The 22,355-nt window shown below is 45.7% G+C and overlaps 2 protein-coding genes across 2 annotated transcripts in view; one reads left to right on the top strand and one right to left on the bottom strand.

The window, feature by feature from the left end:
* The window catches only part of HERC3 (HECT and RLD domain containing E3 ubiquitin protein ligase 3), a 102,301-nt gene that overhangs the window by 73,381 nt on the left and 6,565 nt on the right, over positions 1–22,355 (bottom strand).
* LOC120932237 (histone H1.10-like) lies at positions 7,196–21,237 on the top strand. Its single transcript, XM_040344489.1, has 2 exons — positions 7,196–7,218; positions 20,913–21,237. The coding sequence occupies exons 1-2, from the start codon at positions 7,196–7,198 to the stop codon at positions 21,229–21,231; spliced, it is 342 nt and encodes a 113-aa protein (XP_040200423.1). The 3' UTR covers positions 21,232–21,237.

Genomic DNA, 22,355 nt, shown 5'->3' with positions numbered 1-22,355 from the left:
CCTCCACTCCACCTGGCTGTTCCCATTCTGTTCTACCCTCCACCTGGCTGCTCCAACTCTATTCTACCCTCCACCTGGCTGCTCCCACCCTGTCCTCCCCTCCACCTGGCTGCTCCCACCCTGTCCTCCCCTCCACCTGGCTGCTTCCACCCTGTCCTCCCCTCCACCTGGCTGCATCCACCCTGTCCTCCACTCCACCTGGCTGCTCCCACTCTGTCCTACCCTCCACCTGACTGCTCCTTCTCTATCCTATCCTCTCCCCTCCCTTTGTGTTAGGGGTCTGTGTGATGGGGGGGGCCTGTTATTGGGGGCTCGGAGAGAAGTTTGTGTTGGGGGGCTTTGTGATGGGGGGACCTAATACTGGGGAATCTTTGATGGGGGGGATCTGTAATGGAGAGGAATCGGTGATGGGGGGGTTCCCTGATAAGGGGGTCTGTGATAGGGAGGGGGTTCTGTGATGAGGGGAATCTGTGAAATACTAATAAGTTTATGTTGATTAAAATTGTTCTTTATTTTAAATATTGTATTGTTTTTTCCTGTTTTTTTTGTACTTCAAATAAGATGTGTGCATAGGTTCATATTTTTTTTAAACTATAGTCCGGCCCCCCAACAGTCTGAGGGACCATGAACTGGCCCCCTGTTTAAAAAGTTTGAGGACCCCTGATTTAAAGTGTTAAGGGTAATTCCCGTCTGCTATCCCATTGTAGTTCTTGAACAACTGGAGGGCCATAGTTCGGAGACCCCTGGACTAGAGTTTCTGGATCAAAACAGAAATGTCTTACAAGATTATAATATACCCATGCCGATAAATTAGTTAAAAAACCCGGATCTATTGGTCCATGGGTCCATTCGTTTGCCTTGGCAGTACATACTACCTTAGAAGAACAAAAGAACAAAGTGGCATCTCCTTTATAAAATTTTACACTGCATATAATACATTTATTAGCCATGGCTTCAAATAAAATGGGGTTGAGGAAGCATAACTGGTTACACCTCTTTTTATAGCTGCAGAAGGAAGACAAATACTACATTTCACAAGGATTACACACTACCTGCTCACAACTTTAGTCCAACAGCCTCATATATTACACAGCACAATTCAGTATAAAAGTTGTATTCCATTTAAGAGGAGTTTTTCTTTATGGGACAAGAGATATAAAGGCCTCCCTAAACCAAAAGTGAAAGAAGGCTTACCATGAACCTGGTTGCAATCAGCTCTTTTGTGTATAATGTACATTTCAATTGATTCTCAATCTGAGATTAATAAAATCTTCCATCATGCTGAAAAACATCTTAAAGCTAGCATTTCGATATTTTCTTTTTACTCTTCCAAATTAAAAATGAAAGATCATTTCACCGTCTTGTGGAACAGGATGCACAAGTGCTAAAGCTTTGCCTATCAGCCTACTTATTAACTGGTTATAGCTGCAGGTATGTGGTGCTTTACTTTAAAGCGGGGGTTCACCCTAAAATTAACTTTTTCTCTAACCTATCTCTAGCCTTAATAAAGGCTTGTAGCGTTGTCATTTTTTTTTTAAGGTGTACACTTACCTGTCTTCAGCCGCACTTCCGGGTCTTCTTCCTTGCGGGGAGTGGGCGTGTCGTCCTTTTCCCCCGACGGGGAGCTCTGCGCAATGTCTCCTGGGAGTGAGTGTAGATCCTCCCAGGAGATAATTGACGTGCGGGTCAAGCGCGTCATCGCCTTTCGAAAATATCCGACGGGGACCTGGCTCTTTACGGCGCTATACGGCGCCTGCGGTGTAGAGCTGACTGTGCAGGCGCTGTAAAGTGCCGAGTCCCCCTCGGATATTTTCGGAAGGCGATGACGCGCTTGACCCGCACGTCAATCATCGATGCGTCGTCTTAGGCTGCATTCACACCTAGGCGTACAAAATCGCAGTGTTTTGTCCCGCGAATTGCGGCGTTTTGGACCTCGATTTGCGGCGATTGTGAATGCAGCCTCACCCCCTCTATGGAGATGGTTCACATCTCCTATGCCGAACGCCGAAAGCCGCCTGAAAAAAAAAGGTCCGGGACTTTTTTTCAGGCGGCAGGCGTACAGCGTTCGGCGTGGAGATGTGAACCATCTCCATAGAGGGCAATGTGTTTTCATCCCTCCAGCGTCTCAGGGCTGCTGCGGCGTCACACTACAGGCGACAAAACGCCTAGGTGTGAATGGGGGCTTAGGAACGCCTACTCCCCGGGGGAGCGAGAACCCGGAAGCCGGGTGAATAGAACCAAAATAAATCGTAAGTACAGCTTCAAAAAAAATCAAATAATCCAGCATACTGTTGATGTCAGCAGTATGCTGGATGTAACTGTATATAGATTTTTTAGGGTGATTAGGGTGAACCCCCGCTTTAACTTTAGTATGTTACCATGGGCCTCTTGGCTGCTTCTCTGATTAATGCTCTCCTTGCCCGATGTTCTGTCAAAACAGCCAACTCATTGAAATCTCTGAACCACATCCAGTGGCTCACCAGCATCAGTAATTGGAGATTTGGACAAGTTTGCTGTTTTGACAGAACACTGGCAGCGTATACACAACGGTACACGATATAATGAGCGGACGTTGTTAGTCTGCCTGCTAGCAACCAACAACATGACCGCATCCAAGGCGGCGACAACTTTTTCCCCCTTAGCGGCTGCTCTGTCAAAACAGCCAACTCATCGTATACCATAATGTATACGCTGTCGGTGTTGTGTCAACTTAGCCAATTCGTCAGAAACTCCAGCCACGTCACTTCTGGTTTCTTTAACCACTTAAGTGGATGTAAACCCGAAAATTTGTATTTATTTTTTTGATGTCACAATGTACAGTATAAGATTTCCTATCATGCCCAGTCTTGCCACACAGGCCCCATACACACCATAGAATCTATCCGCAGATAAATCCCATCAAATGGGTTTCTGCGGATAGATCCTATGGTGTGTACACTCCGTCGGATATCTATCCGCAGATAAATCTCCCCTGGAATGGATTTCCAGCAGATAAATATTTGTCGACATGCACAGAATATCTATCTGCTGGAATCCATTCCAACGGATGGATCCGCTCGTCTGTACAGACTTACCGGATCCATCCGTCCAAAGGGATTCCCCGCACGCGCCGTAATGAATAGACGCATGCGTGGAATTCCTTATATGACAGCGTCGCGCCCGTCGCCGCGTCATAATAGCGGCGACGGCGCGACACGTCATCGGCAGAGGATTTCAGCGCGGATTTCAATGCGATGGTGTGTACACGCCATCGCATTGAAATCCTCTGAAATCTTAGAGAGGATTTATCCGCGGATACGGTCCGCTGAACCGTATCTGCGGATAAATTCTATCGTGTGTATGGGGCCACAGAGTTAATCCAGCTCTGAGCAATCCTCTTTTATTGTTCAGTGAATTAAAACGGACTTACAGAGAAAAACCTTAGTCCGTTCCGCCCCCTTGCTGTGAGGGACAGGTTATTTACATATCTCATGCACTAGCCTGGAGACGGGCATTATTTTTTAATTCCCACCCCCACTTCTTTTCTGAAGTCATGTGGTTACTTTTCTTGGATTTTGACTGGATGTTAGTGATCATAGCAGAAGGGCGGGGAGTCTACTGACATCACGACTCCACCCACAGAGCTCCAGACAACAGACCCACCCACAGAATCTGCAGTTTTTCAGTTCTTACAACAGACAAAGGAAAGACATTTGACAGGTAAGGATACATGCAGGAGGCATGTATATCCTTATATATCAGCACTATGGCAGTAGTTTAGAAAGGATGAGAGTGGGTTTACATCCACTTTAAGCCCCGGACCATTTGGCTGGCCAAAGACCAGGCCACTTTTTGCGATTCGGCACTGCGTCACTTTAACTGACAATTGCGCGATTGTGCGACATGGCTCCCAAACAAAATTGACGTCCTTTTTTCCCCACAAATAGAGCTTTCTTTTGGTGGTATTTGATCACCTCTGCGGTTTTTATTTTTTGTGCTATGAACAAAAATAGAGCGGAAATTTGAAAAAAAAAAAAAAAAAACACAACAATATTTTTTACTTTTTACTATAATAAATATCACCAAAAATCATATTTAAAAAAATAGTTTTCCTCAGTTTAGGCCGATACGTATTCTTCTACGCAATAAGTGATTATTGATTGGTTTGCGCAAAGGTTATAGCATCTACAAAATAGGGGTAGTTTATGGCATTTGTATTATTATTATTTTAATAGGGACAGGACAGATGTTCAGAGGCATTTGAAACACCAAATGCCTGTAACAGCTTATAAACGTGATTACTTGCGTTAATTTATTAATTTGTTATTTTTTTTTTTTTAATTCTTCTAAACGAGGCATGTAAATTATGTAAAATCTATCATTCAGGAGAGGTTTTAAAACGTCCCGTGTACATTAATCCTCACATGTGAACAACAAGTGCCAGAAAAGGCCTGGTTAAAGCGGGAGTTCACCCATTTCTAAAAATTTTTTTTTTCTTCCCCTAGATTCCTGCTCGTTCGGTCTAGGGGAATCGGCTATTTGTATTAAAATAGGTGCAGTACTTACCCGTTTTCGAGCTGCATCTTCTTCCGTCGCTTCCGGGTATGGTCTTCGGGAGCGGGCGTTCCTTCTTGATTGACAGTCTTCCGAGAGGCTTCCGACGGTCGCATCCATCGCGTCACTCGTAGCCGAAAGAAGCCGAACGTCGGTGCGGCTCTATACTGCGCCTGCGCACCGACGTTCGGCTTCTTTCGGAAAATCGTGACGCGATGGATGCGACCGTCGGAAGCCTCTCGGAAACCTGTCAATCAAGAAGGAACGCCCATTCCCGAAGCCCATACCCGGAAGCGACGGAGAGGATGCGTCTCGTAAACGGGTAAGTACTGCACCTATTTTTAAATAAATAGCCGATTCCCCTAGTAATAACGAGCAGGAATCTAAGGGGGAAAAGTGCCCTCTAAGGGTGAACCCCCGCTTTAAGGAAGTGTTGTTGTTGTGAGAAGGTATTTGTTGTCAAGCAAAAAAAATGCACCAAGAACGCATGTACATGTGTTTTTCATGCAAATCCATGCAAGTCTATGGAGTCAAAAATGCACCATGCTGCATGTAAAAAAGTCCCTGTAATTTCCAAAAAACACATTGCAGGAAGCTGCATAGATGTGAACAGGACCCATAAGAAATAACAAATGCACTAAAAAATGCACAGATAGCCTTAACCACTTTCTAACTGCCCCATAGCCCCCCCAAATTTACTGCTACAGGGCAGCTCTCCTGTGCAGGATCACGTATATAAACGCGATTTTGCACTTCTGCCTTCATGGGAGGCCGGTGGGCCGCTTCTGCTGTGATTATTCAAAGCAGAAGCCGATCTGCACATGCCAAGCACTGGATGTCTGCCAGCTATGTAAACAAGGCAGATTTTCATTCTGACAGGGGTAAGGGATGGATTTTGTGTCCCTACAAAACAGGGAATAAATTCCATCTCTTACCTTAGTAAAAGCAGCACATACAGTACACAAAAACACTGGCTAGGCACAGTGTTAACCCCTTAATCGCGCTACATGTTTAACCCCTTCCCAGCCAGTGTCATTAGTACAGTGACAGTGCATATTTTTAGCACCGATCACTGTATTATTGTCACTAGGTTCCGTAAAGTGGCAGTTAGTATTCGATTGTTGCTGCAATATCGCAGTCACGCTATAAGTCGCCAATTACATCCATTACTAGTATTAAAAAAAATTCCAGTATTAAAAATAAAATATAATATTATATTATATTATATACACACACACACACACACACACACACACACACACACACACACACACACACACACACACACAGTATATACTCGAGTATAAGCCAAGGCACCTAAATTTTACCACAAAAAAAACTGGGAAAACATGTTGACTCGAGTATAAGCCTAGGGTGGGAAAATACAGCAGCTACAGGGTAAACAATGCCCATCTGCAGCCTCACTGTGACCATTTGCAGTCTAATTGTGCCCAGTTGCAGTCTCTCACTGTGCCCACATATGCAGTCTCTCACAGTCAGCAGTAAAACAGCGTGTCTGCCGCTGTGTAATCTATATGCAGCCGTACCTTTTCATTAGTAAAACAGCGTGTCTGCCGCTGTATAATCCAGTCTGTTCCCGTCCATTGTAAGACAGCCCTGCCTCCTCCTCCTCGTCTGTCCGTGATAGAGGAACACTCATACGATGTGTTCCACCTATCACAGACGAGGAGGAGGCGGGGCTGTCTTACAATGGACGGCTGAACAGACTGGATTATACAGCGGCAGACACACGCTGTTTTACTAATGAAAAGGTACGGCCGCATATGGATTACACAGCGGCAGACCCGCTATTTTACTGCTGACTCGAGTATAAGCCAAGGGGGTCGTTTTTCAGTCTTAAAAACTTGGCTTATACTCGGGGGGGGGGGGGGGGATATACATACATACATACATACATACCATAGTTTGTAGACGCTATAACTTTTGCGCAAACCAATCAATATACACTTTTTTTTTAACAAAACTATGTAGCAGGATACATAAATTTGATTTTTAAATTATTTTTTTATTGGATACATTTTATATCGGAAAGTTAAAAATAATGTCTTTGTTTATAGTGCAAAAAAAATAAAAAACGCATTGGTGATCAAATACCACCAAAATAAAGCTCTAGTTGTTTGGAAAAAAGGACATTCGTTTTGTTTATGTACAGCAGTGCAATTGTCAGTTAACATAACGCAGTGCCGTACCATAAAAATTGCCTGGTCATATGGGGGAGTAAATCTTCCGGAGGTCAAGTGGTTAAATTGGCCACAGATTCTTCATTTAAAAAAAAAAAAAAAACACACACAAGGTTTCTCTATCACCATAAACAAGGTGGTTGGAGGAATCACCATTTAGGGATGTTGTATTATAACAGCGAGACTCGCCACTGTCAGAATACACTAATCAGTGACTGCAGCTGCTGATCAGCAAAAGTTTTCCCGCATGTCCCATAAACAGAAATTGATCAAATGTTTGACTTCTGTGAGACAGGGATAGCCACATAAAAAATTCTTCTGAACCTGGCCAAATTTTGATCAGTGTGAGACCAGCTTTAGGTTTTAACTTTTACAGGGCCAGAAGACATCCTTTTGCATGTTAGTTCCACTTTAAAGGAAATAAAGTCGTTTTGATACGACTGCGTGAAGTGAGATACCACATGAAGCGAGATAACCGCATGAGGTAAGATAACTGCCCTTTGTCAACGGCTGTTACATAAACAGTGCACCTTTATAATAACATACAAGGGGAAGTTGTGTTCACAGCAATAAAGAATGTATGAGGTGATGTGTCGCTGTGAAGGAAATCCCCAACGAGAAACTCGTTCCAATCATTGGAGAACTTCACCGTATTTGGTGTCGAATCTAAAACCAGGTTGTGACTGGAGAAGGCAAGAGGAGCTGTGCGGAACACAGTGATGTATGCATAGAAGAACATAGAAGGAGAAACAAAGGCAGATTTATTTTCCTTGTTTTGTTAAGGTATCTGTAGGTTTTCATCATTCGGTCCATGTACATGCAGATCACCATTGATGGAATTACTCAAACTCAGTGATGTATGGAGTCGTACCCTCACTCCCAAACCCAAGCATGCTCTTCTGTGATCTAACCCCAATTCTAGGCACAATAAAAATAACAGCGGTGTAAAGATTAAATTCAAGGATTAAGTCCAGGGGATTGCAGAAGAGGCTGTATTGCTTACCTTTTCCTTGCTCCAGCAGGGTCCCTGCAGTGCCACCAGTTGTCCCCTGCAGTCTCCTCCACAAGCTGCTCTTGACCATGGTCGCAGTGGTTGCCCCACCACTTATAATAGCCACTTGCCAACCGCAATACGTATATATACACGTTGCGGCTTGCAAGTGGTTTGCCAGGGTTATGGCTGAAGATATCAGCCAGAACTCTGATATATATGTAAAAAAAAAAAAAAAAAAAATTTTTACCAGCGCCCCTGGGAAACGATCAAATGGTTTGCAAGGTTGGCCATAGAAGTGACTAGAGACCAGACAGTAATAATAATAATAATAAATAATAAAAAGGAAAGCGCCCCCATCCCTCTATGCTCGTGTGCAGAAGTAAATGCATATGCAAGTCGCAAGCGCATATTTAACAGCGTTCGCACCCCACAAGTGAGGTATCGCTGTGAACGTTGGAGCGAGAGCAATAATTATAGTGCTAGACCTCCGCTGTAACACTAAACACGTTGTGACGGAAGTCACTTTGGGCGGGGGGCTCGTAGAACCAAGCTTATCTTAGAGGGGTCAGAAAAAAACTGGTTCAGTTCAGGCCCCTCTTATGTGTAAGGCCCCGTACACACAAGAGGATCGATCCGCTGGAATTGATCCGGTTTCAGCGGATAGATCCCCTGGTGTGTACGATCCAGCGGATCCTCTCGTGTGTACTAGGCCTAAGCCACCCTGTGTCTATTAACCACTTAAGCCCCGGACCTTTAGGCAGCTAAATGCCCAGGCCAGGTTTTGCGATTCGGCACTGCGTCGCTTTAACAGACAATGGCGCGGTCGTGCGACGTGGCTCCCAAACAAAATTGGCGTCCTTTTTTCCCCACAAATAGAGCTTTCTTTTGGTGGTATTTGATCACCTCTGCGGTTTTTATTTTTTGCGCTATAAACAAAAATAGAGCAACAATTTTGAAAAAAAAAACAACATTTTTTACTTTTTGCTATAATAAATATCCCCCAAAAACATATATAAAAATGTTTTTTTTCCTCAGTTTAGGCCGATACGTATTCTTCTACCTATTTTTGTTAAAAAAAAAAAAAAAAATCGCAATAGGCGTTTATCGATCAGTTTGCGCAAAATTTATAGCGTTTACAAAATAGGGGATAGTTTTATTGCATTTTTATTAATTTTTTTTTTTTTTTACTACTAATGGCGGCGATCAGCGATTTTTTTCGTGACTGCGACATTATGGCGGACACTTCGGACAATTTTGACACATTTTTGGGACCATTGTCATTTTCACAGCAAAAAATGCATTTAAATTGCTTATTGTGAAAATGACAGTTGCAGTTTGGGAGTTAACCACAGGGGGCGCTGTAGGAGTTAGTGTTCACTTAGTGTGCGTTTACAACTGTAGGGGGGTGTGGCTGTAGGACTGACGTCATCGATCGAGTCTCCCTACATAAGGGATCACTCGATCGATGCAGCGCCATAGTGAAGCACGGGGAAGCCGTGTTTACATACGGCTCTCCCCGTTCTTCAGCTCCGGGGAGCGATCGCGACGGAGCGGCTATAAACGAATAGCCGCGCCGTCGTCCCGGATCGCTCCCCGCGGGAATCCGACCGCCGCATGTAGCAGGGGGGGATGGGTCCCGATCGGACCCCCCAGCGCTAGTAGGCAAGGACGTACATGTACGCCCATTTGCCTGTACGTGCCATTCTGTGGATGTACATTTACATGCGGCGGTCGGGAAGTGGTTAAGGGCACAGACCTCTGCCCTCAACTAACAAAATAAGGATTTCCTTTGGTAGTGGATGGGCTTGCAAGCTCTACTGGCACAACCCCATAAAAAGGTCTGGCATTGGGACAGGAGGATATCAGCCTTGCTCGGACAACACTGGGGGAATTTAATATAGCAAAAGTGGATGGGACTACGGTCTCCACTCGTATACCCCAGGAATGCTGGGTAGGGACCCAGATCCCCAACAGCATGACAAAGTGGGCAAAATCACCCTGTCTTTTCTCCAGCAGCTGAAAGGACTCCCAGGAGAAAAAGGGCCAGTCCGCACTTCTCTCCAGCGATGAGTATGTTCTACGAGACAGGCAGAGGTTGGCTGAGTGACTAATGCTCTGTTCGGGACAATTTGTTTGGGAGTACTGTGTGGGTACAGGCATTGGGGGACTGGAACTACAGACTAACTTCGAAGTCAAACCGTCTGGGGTCTCCTCCGGTGTTAGTCCCCTGCCGAAAGAGGAGATGTGTGACAGGAGTCACTTTGGGCGGGTGGCTTGTGGAACCCAGTTTACCTTAGAGGGGTCAGGAAACTCCTGGTTTAGCTCCCCAGGCCCCTATGTGTAAGTTACCCTGTGTCTATTAGGGGCACAGAGTGACCTGAGAAGCCCAGTCTGGTCTGATCTAACCAGACTCACTACAACCACTTTGGACTCTGCATTTCATTTTACCCCTGAACCAGCCAGGTTGTCTACACTTTGCTTAGAATGGGTATGTCCTCCTTTTTCTCACAAGATTTTCCTCAATGCCTCAAAAAACAAGGGGCTCACCATGGTGTAGTACATATTAAAGGTTTTGTTTATTTAAAAAAAATATAAAATCAGACTACTCACAAGAGAGGTGCTTTAAGACCAGCACCTGGTCATCAGGAAAGCGAGAGCTTTCCTGATGACGCATATTTGCGTATTTGCGAAACGCGTAGAAGCGAGGTGGATAGCACAAGAGGGAGTGCATTTTGACCTGTGGGACCACAGTGTAACAGGAGCCGGGTACGCACCCTAAAGATAAGCTGGTGAGCGGCTGTCTAAGCCCGAAACTGCCAAAGACACCAGGTGCTGGTCTTAAAGCACCTCTCTTGTGAGTAGTCTGATTTTATATTTTTTTAAATAAACAAAACCTTTTATATGTACTACACCATGATGAGCCCCTTGTTTTTTGAGGCATTGAGGAAAATCTTGTGAGAAAAAGGAGGACATACCCATCGATTAAAAAAACAGAGCACCAGGATTTATCACCATATTACTCCCTGATTGGACTCTGTGAAGTTGTGTTTTCTCACGCCATTTGGGATGTGTCATATCATGAATGCACATGAACTTTGATATATCAAATTTTTTGCACATACGTTATTACTTTGCACTTTATATTTATTCATTTTTTTTTGTAATATATATATATATATATATATATATATATATATATATATATATATATATATTGTAAACATTGGGGGTTGTTTAGCTCTTCTGGCAGATGCGTTTTGGTGTAGTGAGTCCACAGCAAACAGGCAATTAGTGTTAAGGGCCTGGTAGCCCACGTTTATTAAATGGGGATAAACAAAACAAAAAGTCCATTCATAGGAATCCCACGTAGGGGTTTAAACGTTACGCAGAAACCAATGAAAATAACAGCCCACCTGGCTTGTCTTTAACAGCACTGCTGCTACAGGTAATGGTTCCTCAAACCATCAGCTCCTCCAGACCCACAGTCCTGGATGCACAAGGCCCCAAAGTCCTTCAACGCATACAGCGTCTGTCCCAACACAGAGACACAGCGACAGTCACAGCCACTGCTCCACCTTCCTCCCTCTCCTCTGTTCTGACCAGTCCCTGATTATATGAGCTGTCTGCAGCTGGGCAGACAGCTCGCAGGCTGTCTCTAAAACCCGGACACAGGGTTGGAGAGATTGAAAAATCTGAGAAAACTGCCAGAGCAGTTTTCTCTGTTTTTAAATGCAAGCTCTGCAGCTCTGCATTCACCCAATATGCAGACTCTGTGTCCACTTTAACGTGACAGTAGCTCCTACTGTTACAATATATACACACACTACACTTATATTTATATCTGTTTGCTGGCAAAATAGTTGCTTATAGCATCACGCACAATTTACATGCTTAAGAGAGCTGGACATAGATTTTTTTTATTTATTCACATTCTTGAGAGATTTTGATATTGTCATTTATTTATTTATTTAAATTTTGTTTGTTAGCACAGCAGATATACATAGCATTACGCAATTGTACACGCCCACGAGAGCTGGATATTGTTATTTTATTAATTTAGGCTCCATTCACACCTAGGCGTTTTTACGCCCGGCGCTATTGCAGCCTGAAATACGCTGGAGGGGTGAATTAACATTGTCGGCTATGGAGATGGTTCACATCTCCACGCCGAAACGCCGTACGCCTGAAGCTCAAAACAAGTCCCGGACCCTTTTTTTCAGGCGGCTTCGGCGTTCGGCATAGCCGACAATGTTTAATCACCCCTCTGGCGTATTTTAGGCTAAAAAACGATGCGTTTTGTCACGGCAAATCGCGGTACAATACGCCGCGTTCAGGTGTGAATGCAGCCTTATAGTGGTTTATCACTTACATCACTGTATAGGATTCAGCACTTTATTGTATCACATACTAGTATTTCTCAACTGAGTTTAAGGGGCTAATTTAGTTTGTGTCATCGCATATTCAAACCAGCGCAGTAACAATTCTTTTCTGCTTCTATATCCAAAACCTCTTCGGAGGTTTACACAGTACTGCAGCAGGTCAACACAATTTATAATAGATTTGTTTGCGCCGGTGACAATCTACCTGTTTCTGCAAAAAGCACCGAAAAACAGAGGTCTGAGATGTTTAGTAACATAATGGGGTTAAAAAAATAAAAAAAAAGTACAAAAAGAGCAAATAATCGCTACTGTAAGGGGTTCATTTTTTTACCGTGGGACAGTGAAAGTAATATTTACAGTAGCGATTTGCTTTTTTGTATTATAAAGGGCTAGTTTTTTTTTTAAACCCCATTATGTTACTGCCCGATTAATCAATTATGAAAATTGTAATCGATTAATTTCATAATTGATTAGTTATCGATTAATTGTTTCGGCCCTATATACATCGCTCCTGCCCATTGAAATGAATGGACACCGCTGCCAAAGCGCCTGCAAAGCGCTTCAGCAGCGGCGCTATACGGGTGCCAATAACCCTTTCCTCGGCCGCCAGCGGAGTTTGAAAGCGCCCCGCTAGCGGCGGAATAGCACAGCAAAGACGACGGTAAAGCGCCGCTAAAACTAGCAGTGCTTTACCGCCAACACGGCCGCAACGTGAAAGGGCTCTTCAAGTTTCAGCACCTAGTTGTTGGCTGCATGCCTAGATTTTGTTTATAGATGTGTTGATAAGTTTAAATGTACAATTGATTGGATGTAAAGTTTATCCCATCCTGTGAGTCTCTATGCCAACAAGGGGGGGGGGGGGGTTGTCTCCAGAAATATATACCGTATTTATTGGGGTATAGCGCGCTCCCGCGTATAGCGCGCACCCCTAAAGTTGCAGCGGATTCCTGTGGAAAAAAGTTTTTTTGTACTTACAGTTTTGGTGTCTTGTGCGGCGTCCATCGGCGGCCTCGTTGGGTCCGGCGTCCGTCTGCGGCTTCGGGTGTCCTCTTTGTCGGGTCCGGCGTCCTGCGGCGTCCTCCCCGCTCCGAGTTTGAATACTGCGCCGACATATACAGAGCGCAGTACCCTCGTGTATTGTCGGGCAGGCTCGGCAACTCTCGCGCTGACGTCCTGTACGTCCAGGACGTGAGCGCGGAAGGAGCCGAGACTGCCCGACTATACCCGAGTGTACTGCGCTCGGTATATGTCGGCGCAGTATTCAAACTCTGCGTGGGAAAGCGGGTATCGGCGTATACCGCGCACCCACGATTTTGCCCTGATTTTCAGGGCAAAAAAGTGCGCGGTATACGCCGATAAATACGGTACTTGTGTTTGTTCTTCAATAAAGCCTTATGCTGTTTTTCAACCTACACTGCGCTACGGCTAGTGACTGGGTGGGCTGAGGCATCTTGGATCATGCTGGTACTGGACAAAGGAAATCTAATACAGAAGGACATACTATTGAGTACGGGGTTTGTCACACAGGTATTCTGTAACAATTTTTAAAGCGTCACCTACGGAGATTTCTAAGTACCGTAGGTTGTCGCCATTCCAGAAGCAGTCGCAATATTAAAGGATGACATGTTAGGTATCCATTTACTCGTAACATATTTTATCAAAAAATAAATAAAAAATTGGGTTATGTATTGTGTTTTTTTTTTTGCACTAAAATTAAAGTGTATTGTTTCCAAAAAAAAAAAAAATTGCGTTTCAAAAACCACTGTGCAAATACCGCGTGACATAAAAAATTGCAAAGATCGCCAGTCTATTCTCTAGGGTCTCTGCTAAAAATATAGAATTATATAATGTTTGGGGTTTTAAGTAATTTTCCATCAAAAAATACTCGTACTTGTAAACAAAAAGTGCCAGAAAAGGCCTAGCACTAGAGTCGATACAGGTTAACAGCCCTGCATTGTACTCAATGGCACAGAAAGATCTCCCACATACCAGAGAAGAGGACAGCGATGCATATTAGCACATTATGATATTACCTCGCAGGGAAGATTTCTCATGGGGAAAGTTTACTACCACTTTAATTCACCAATACAAATGCACAATATATGTAAAGAGCTGCATAAAATCCCTATACAGTAAAACCTTCGACTGCGAGTATAATTCGTTCCAGAAACATGCTTGTAATCCAAAGCACTTGTATATCAAAGCGTATTTCCCCATAAGAAATACAGTGGAACCTCGGATAACGAGCATAATCTGTTCCAGGAGAATGCTCGTAATCCAAAGTACTTGCATAACAAAGCGAGTTTACCCATTGAAGTCAATGGAAACGAAAATAATTTGTTCCGCATTGACTTCAATGACATGCAATACCGCATGCGGCCAGAGTCGGGGGGCGCCGAAGAGCTTCGGAAACAGCTGGAAAGGCCCGAGGACACCTCGGCTGACCTCGGGAACAGAGTATTTCCGTGTCTTTCCGAGCATTACTGAACGGCTGCGATCGGTGCCGTTTGGCTCCGGCGCCCCCCCCCCCCCCAACCTCAAGGCCAAACGTGGTACTGCACATCGCTTTGGCCTGAATCCTGCTCATTTTGCAAGACAACACTCGCAAAGGATTTTTTAAATACAGTGCTCGTATTGCGAAACGCTTGTTAACCACGATTATTTGCAATCTGAAGTTCCACTGTAATGGAAACTCAAATGATTTGTTCCACAACAATTTATTCATCGGTCCTTCAGTTTATAATCCATATAAAAAGATTATAGCCATGTGATGGTTGTGTAACCATAAAATGTCCATTCACAAGGGGGTTAGAAGCAGAATCCAGCAGAAGCTACAGAGTATAAAAAAAAGGGAGGCGCCTCTATGTAGCAATATGTTGCTAAATGTTGTACCTTCATTAAATGTAACCATAAACTTAGAGGCGCCTCTCTTTTTTATACTCAGTTGTGACATGACGCTACTCTTATATCAAGACATCAAGTCAAAATGTATTTAAAAAAAAAAATTCTCGTCTTGCAAAATGCTCTCAAAACCAAAGTTACTCGGCTTGTCAGATCACAATCTACTCTCCATCTCCTTGCTACTCCCGGTTGGCGGGAGGGGGGGGGGGGGGGGGGAGGGGTGGTCGAGGGGTTGGAGACTGTCCTCGGGGTGGTTGCAAAATTAACAAGTATCCATCTACTGGACTCGGTCACGGTTTATTGGGCCACGAATGCAGAGTCGGCTGACCCTCTGGTTCTTTGGGATGCCTTTAAGGCAGTGATCTGAGGGGAATGTATAAGGGCCCTTTAACACGGCGGACAAACGGTCCATTTTTTACAAGTCCGAGACCCTACGGACTCCTCTTATACTGCATTACTGGAAGCCAGACTGCAGCTTTCCTTGCATTTTAACAACTTTGCTCATACTGAGGCTAAACATAGGGCTAATTCATTGTTTTCTGAGGGGGGAGAAAAATGGGAAACTGCTGGCTAGGTTGGTAGCTGACAATAACCAAATTGCACATATCCCAATTATTAGAGATCCAAATGGAGGCTTGGTTAAAGACCCAACGGACATTTTAGCTGAATTCCAGAATTACTTATTGACCCTATATGCCCCAATCCCCCCATATGACCCATTGGCCTTGGACAAATTGCTGGGGGGCCTGGCCCTTCCGAGGTGATCCGATGAGGATTGGATGGCACTGGAAGCCAAAATTACCAATAAAGAGGTGGTTTCAGTGATTTTTGCTTTTCCGCCCAATAAAGCGCCCCGACGGGTTTCCGGACGATTTTTATAAGACGTACGTTGATCCAACTGGCCCCCAGACTTACGACATTGCTGGATTGTTGTTTACAAAAACAGACGCTTCCGGCCTCAATGCTAGAAGCTTATATGATTTTACTGCCTTAACCTGGCAAGGACCCGCTAGAGTGCTCTTCATACAGACCCATTGCCCTGCTGAATATGGACCTCAAAATCTTGACTAAAGTTCTGTCGAAGAGATTGGCCGCTGTAATTCCCTCTCTGGTAGATATCGATCAGACGTGTTTTATGCCGGGCAAGTCCACTGATACTAACTTGAGACGACACGGCATGGCTGGGGAGCAGAGACTAGAGGTCCGCTGACTGGTAAGGATTGTGAGGTGGGAGGGGCTGGAGGAGACCCTATCTCCTGATTTCAGCATAGGTGTCACCGCTACGAGACACCACAAAGTCGGAGACACAGTGAGTAACACTACTAGGGTTGTCCCGATACTAGTATCGGTATCGGGACCGATTCCGAGTATTTGCGGGAGTACTCGGAATCGAGTACCCCCGATGCCTAAATAGAATACTCCCCCCCCCCCCCCCTGGGTAATACAGGCGGGGAACATTACAGCTTTCATTTGAATAGCTGTAGTGTTTCCCGCTGCGCCGCGTATAGACACTCCCCCTTGCTCGGGTGAACTATCCAATCCCAAGCAAGGGGGAGTGTCTATACGTAGCGCAGCGCGAAAGACTACAGCTATTCAAATGAAAGCTGTAATGTTCCCCGCCCGTATTAACCAAGCGGCGGCGCGGCAGCATGTAGGTAAGGGGCACATGGCTGCATATATGGGGGGGGACATGGCTGCATATATGGGGGGGGGGACATGGCTGCATATATGGGGGGGGGGGGACATGGCTGCATATATGGGGGGGGGACATGGCTGCATATATGGGGGGGGGACATGGCTGCATATATGGAGGGGGACATGGCTGCATATATGGAGGGGGACATGGCTGCATATATGGAGGGGGACATGGCTGCATATATGGGGGGGGACATGGCTGCATATATGGGGGGGGACATGGCTGCATATATGGGGGGGACATGGCTGCATATATGGGGGGGGGACATGGCTGCATATATGGGGGGGGGGGACATGGCTGCATTTGGGGACACATTTAAAAAAAAGTATCGGTATTCGGTATCGGCGAGTACTTGAAAAAAAAGTATCGGTACTTGTACTCAGTCCTAAAAAAGTGGTATCGGGACAACCCTAAACACTACCTGTGATTATAGTTGCCATTAAAAGTCCCCACTACAGTTCTCAGATCAGCAGATGACCTTGATCAAGAGCAGAGGTCGACCGATATATCGGCCGGCCGATATATCGGGCCGATATTCAGTCATTTTGGAGAAATCGGCATCGGCCGATTATTATCCAAATGTGGCCGATATTTAGCAGATCTGCATCAGCAGAGTGTGGAGAAGGAAGGAGGAACATGGGGTTCCCCCTCCCTTCTCCACACTGTCTGCAGAGCAGTGCCGTGTGTGTGTGAAGGAGAATGGAGCTGTCGGACTGATGTCGGGGTGGGCGGGACCCGGGGTGGGCGGGACTCAGCTGTCCAACACCAGCCAATGGGATGAGATCATTGGCTGGATAGCTGCTGGGTCCCGCCCACCCCGGGTCCCGCCCACCTCCAACATCACGATGAATCTGAGCTCCTCTCTCTCTCTCTGCTCTCACAGTTTCACAGCACATAATGTAGCTGAATGTGTGAAACTCTCTCTTCATACAGTTTCACAACTGCTGCAGAGAGAAAGAGGAGCTCAGATTCGTTGCGATGTTGAAGGTGGGCGGGACCCGGGGTGGGCGGGACTCAGCAGCTATCCAGCCAATGATCTCATCCCATTGGCTGGTGGACAGCTGAGCCCCGCCCAACCCGGGTCCCACCCACCTTCAACATCGCAATGAATCTGAGCTCCTCTTTCTCTCTGCAGCAGTTGTGAAACTGTATAGAGAGTTTCACACATTATCCGCTACATTATGTGCTGTGAAACCTGCCAGTGCCATCTGCTAATGCCAACCAGCCAGTGCCACCTGCCAATGCCATCCAGTGCCACCTGCCAATGCCATGCCAACTAGTGCCACCTGCCAATGCCAACTAGTGCCATCTGTTAATGCCATCCAGTGCCACCTGTCAATGCCATCCAGTGCCACCTGCCAGTGGCAACGCCATCCAGTGCCACCTGCCAATACCATCCAGTGCCACCTGCTAATGCCATCCAGTGCCACCTGGCATTGCCAATGCCTTTCAGTGCCACCTGCCAATGCCATCCAGTGCCACCTGACAATGCCACCCAGTGCCATCCAGTGCCATCTGCCAGTGCCATCCAGTGCCACCTGCTAGTGCCAACTAGTGCCACCTGCCAAGGCCATCCAGTGCCACCTGCCAATTAGTGCCACCTGCCAGTGCCAACCAGTGCCATCTGCCAGTGCTAACTATTGCCAATTAGTGCCACCTGCCAGTACCATCCAGTGCCACGTGCCAATTAGTGCCACCTGCCAGTGCCAATTAGTGCCACCTGCCAGTGCCAATTAGTGCCACCTGCCAGTGCCAATTAGTGCCACCTGCCAGTGCCACCTTAGTGCCACGTGCCAACCAGTGCCACCTGCCAGTGCCATTCAGTGCCACCTGCCAATCAGTGCCATCTGCTTTTGCCAATTGGTTCCATCCAGTGCAATCTGCCAGTGCCAATTAGCGCCACCTGCCAAAAAAAAATAAAAAAAATCGGCCTAAAATATCGGCCGCAAAAATCGGCATCATATATCGGCCATCGGCCGCCCCAAATTCTAAATATCGGCATCGGTATCGGCCAGAGAAAAACCCATATCGGTCGACCTCTAATCAAGAGCACCTAAGTTGGCTCATCAGAACTCCCCCCAGCATTGCCACTGATCCCATTCCCCCTCCATCAAGGAGTAAGAGAAGGAATTAAAATAGAGAATACATGGAAGGGAGAGGAAAAGAGGAGGAGGAAGAAAGAAAAGGGGAGAGAAAGAATAAGAGAAAAAAAAAAAAAAACAAGAAAGACTACTAGAGAGGGATAGTGGGAAAAAAAAAAAAAAAAAAAGAAATTAGGATAGCGAGAGATAGAAGGGAAAAAGAGGAGAACAAAGAGAGAGAGTGGTACATCCTAAAATGTACCATACGCACCATATGAGGTTTTAATACTGTACAAGTGGAGGGGACTCGGGGGAGCGCTAAATTTCCGTGGGTTAGGGGCGCAAATTACTTGGGTGCTGACAACCCACGCTGCGAAAATAAATTTTACTGTTAGGGGTCCCCACAACTTGGGAAATTTTTATCAAGGGGTCACGGCACTAAAAGGTTGAGAACCACTGGTCTAGAGGCTGCGGGAAGAAATTTGAAAAAGTATGGAGGGCATGGTATGACTCTGATCAAACAGTGGGTTAGTATATGTTTGAAGTAAGACTGTGGGGTAGGTCCTGAGTTACATTTGACATCCTCCTAAAATGGGTGGAGCCAGATTCCAGATGTCCGCAACGGTACGTGGAGATGAAAGAGGTTATTTGCTCATCCGGGTTGTTATATTCTGATAAGGGGAGGGGGAACTGAGTAAGGGGAGGGACGGGAGGGGTTCACTGCTTGTATAGCTGCTGTCAGTTGATGGCTAATGTTAGAGTATTTTTCTGCCGGCCATGTTGGCCGAATGTTCGACTTGGTGTTGTGCCGAGTCTTTTATGTGTTGTATGTTATGTCTGAAAATTTTTCAATAAAAATAATTTTACAAAAAAAAACAAAGTCCCTCTCAAACCAAGGTTTTACTGTATAAATATTGGTAATAAATAAAAGGAGCAACGTCATACTATACATTTCTTCAGTTCTGAATAGATAAGGACTGTAGTGGTGGTGGAGGGCATTGTTTGTATGCAGGCAGAAGCAATGATTAGCTGCTTGTGCAGGGATCTGGCCCTACCTGCTGCAACAAACAGGTCATACCAGGAAACTGTCACTGTACAGGGCCAAATCATCGGTGGCTGGGGAATTCCCAATCCTGCAGCTAAAGATAAAACAAGGGGGATGCATACAAGACGCTGCTGGCAGGGAATGCCATTGGCTGCTTCTGACTGGCCCACTGGGCATTTATCTATCAATTTTATTCTAGATTACAAGATCAGATACGGTATAAAACAGACCCATTTGTTACCAACAGTTAGGTCAGTGCACAATGCCAACAATATACTATCGGAGTTTTATAAATAATGTATATGTATTGATTTGCATATTCTTGATGCAAAACTTTACCCATAACAACATTTTTTAACAAGGAACATAATTCCACATTAATAAATTATGCTACCAAAATCAGTGTGTGCTGTAAATTGCATCCAGTATTCCTCCTGTTTTTTCTTACTGGAGGCTGACATTTTGCTCAAGCCCAGGGCCCATGAGCAAGAGTAAATCAGAAAAATAGAACTAAATCCATCAATTTAATGGCTTAAAAAAAAAAAAAAAAATGCCAGGAATGCCAACTGTCACATTTGCTTGGTCCTCAACCAAGCGGTCAAACCATCAAATAACTGATCACATGTGCAGCACCACGGCAGTTAAAGATCAAACAGAAGTGAAGATGGCAGCTTCCTTGGCTAGAAAGGATGGTTTAGTTCCACTTTAAGGCTGTCAACAGATCGGCCTCTACAAACTCAGCAGTGCCTAAAAATGCCTAATGCCTCGTACACACGACTGTTTTTCCCGAAAAACTGCCATGTTTGCTTTTTGTCTGGAAAACCGGGCGTGTGTATGCTCCATAGCAGTTTTCCCTCCCGACGAGAAAACTGCCCGCAAAAAAATTAGAACCAGCTCTCTTTTTTCCCTTCGCGAAAACCGCTCGTGTGTGCGCTTTTCCGAAAGGAAAAAAAACGCGCATGCTCATAATGAAGTATGAGACAGGAGCGCTCGTTCTGGTAAAACTAGCGTTCATAATGGAGATAGCACATTCGTCACGCTGTAACGGACTGAAAAGCATGAGGCTGAAAAGTGTGAATCAGCCAGCTGGTGGTGAACTCCATCCGCAAGCTGGGCGAGCGGAACGGCTCCTCCCTGGCCAAGATCTACGGCGAGGCCAAGAAGGTGACCTGGTTCGACCAGCAGAACGGCCGCACCTACCTCAAGTACTCGGTGAAGGCGCTGGTCCAGAACGACACCCTGGTCCAGGTCAAGGGGGTCGGCGCCAACGGCTCCTTCCGCCTCAACAAGAAGAAGCTGGAGGGGCTGGCCGTGCCCAAGAAAGCCGCCGCCAAGCCAGCCGCTAAGAAGCCGGCGCCCAGCACCCCCAAAAAACAAGTGGTCAAGTGGTTAAAACAGTAAGGTAAGAAGGTAGTACACCTACGGGTGTTATACACACACCAAGGATTTCATTCCATTGAAGTCAAAACATCACTTATTGATGCTACACAGCACCTTATTATCACATCTGCACTTTATGATCTCTGTAGGAATCTTTTACTGCTCCATTATTTGCACTTTATTTCACTATATGGACTTTTAATGATTTAAAGCGGTTGTATATCCTCATATAGTACTTGAACCTACAGGTAAGCCAACATTAAAGAGATATTTGCAGTAAATCGGGCGCCGGGTCTTGAATGGAAGCCTGCCGGAAAGTGCCGGAAAGGCGCGCATGTGCAGGGATCGTGCTGGTTACTCACGCACCCGTGGGAGTGACTTCATCGCCGGTCCGGCTGGTCACATCGCCGGAGCGGCGATACCCAGAAGCCACTCCCGGTATCATAGTGGTGGCGGAGGAGAGGAACGAGGGTCGGTGCGGGTTCTTCGATCTAAGGTAAGTAATTGATAATGAGTTAGTATGCTAGTTATACTAGCTCATCATGCCTTTGCCTTGCAGGTTTTTATATATATATATATATATATATATATATATTAGTGCTGTCAAGCGATTAAAATTTCTAATCGCGATTAATCGCATTAATGTCATAGTTAAATTGTGTTTTTTTATTTTTTTACATTTTGATCACTTTTATTGCTGTCACAAGGAATGTAAACATCCCTTGTGACAGCAATAGGTGGTGACAGGTACTCTTTATGGAGGGATCGGGGTCTAAAAGACCTCCGAGCCCTCCTTTGCACTTCAAAGTATTCAGATCGCCGAAAACGGCGATTCTGAATACTGTGTACTTTTTTAAATCCGGCGCCATTGGCAGCCGAGAAACCCGGAAGTGACGTCATGACGCCGCTTCCGTGGTTTCAATGCGGAGACTGAATCAAAGCCGTTTACGGCTTAGTGTCAGTCTCCGCCTGAACACAGAACACGGCGGATGGAGGATCGGGTCTCCCGGTGGGACGGGAGGCCCGGTCAGAGCGGCGAAAGGCGGCGGGAGGGGGGGGATGTCCACTCCCGCTCCTCCGGCATAACAACCGAGCGGCTTTTAGCCGCATCGGTTGTTATGTTTGGATAGCCGATCGCCCGCTCT

The sequence above is a fragment of the Rana temporaria genome, chromosome 1 (assembly GCF_905171775.1).
Source record: "Rana temporaria chromosome 1, aRanTem1.1, whole genome shotgun sequence".
In the NCBI taxonomy this organism is placed as follows: Eukaryota; Metazoa; Chordata; class Amphibia; order Anura; family Ranidae; genus Rana; species Rana temporaria.
Note: the sequence above shows the minus strand (reverse complement) of the source record. Positions and strands in the feature narration are given on the sequence as shown.

Excerpts from the sequence above, each read along its gene's own strand:
- LOC120932237 (XM_040344489.1), top strand. The coding sequence starts at position 7,196 with ATGAAGCGAGATAACCGCATGAG. Across the intron at positions 7,219-20,912 it reads AAGCGAGATAACCGCATGAG|CCAGCTGGTGGTGAACTCCA; the intron begins GTAAGATAACTG and ends AGTGTGAATCAG.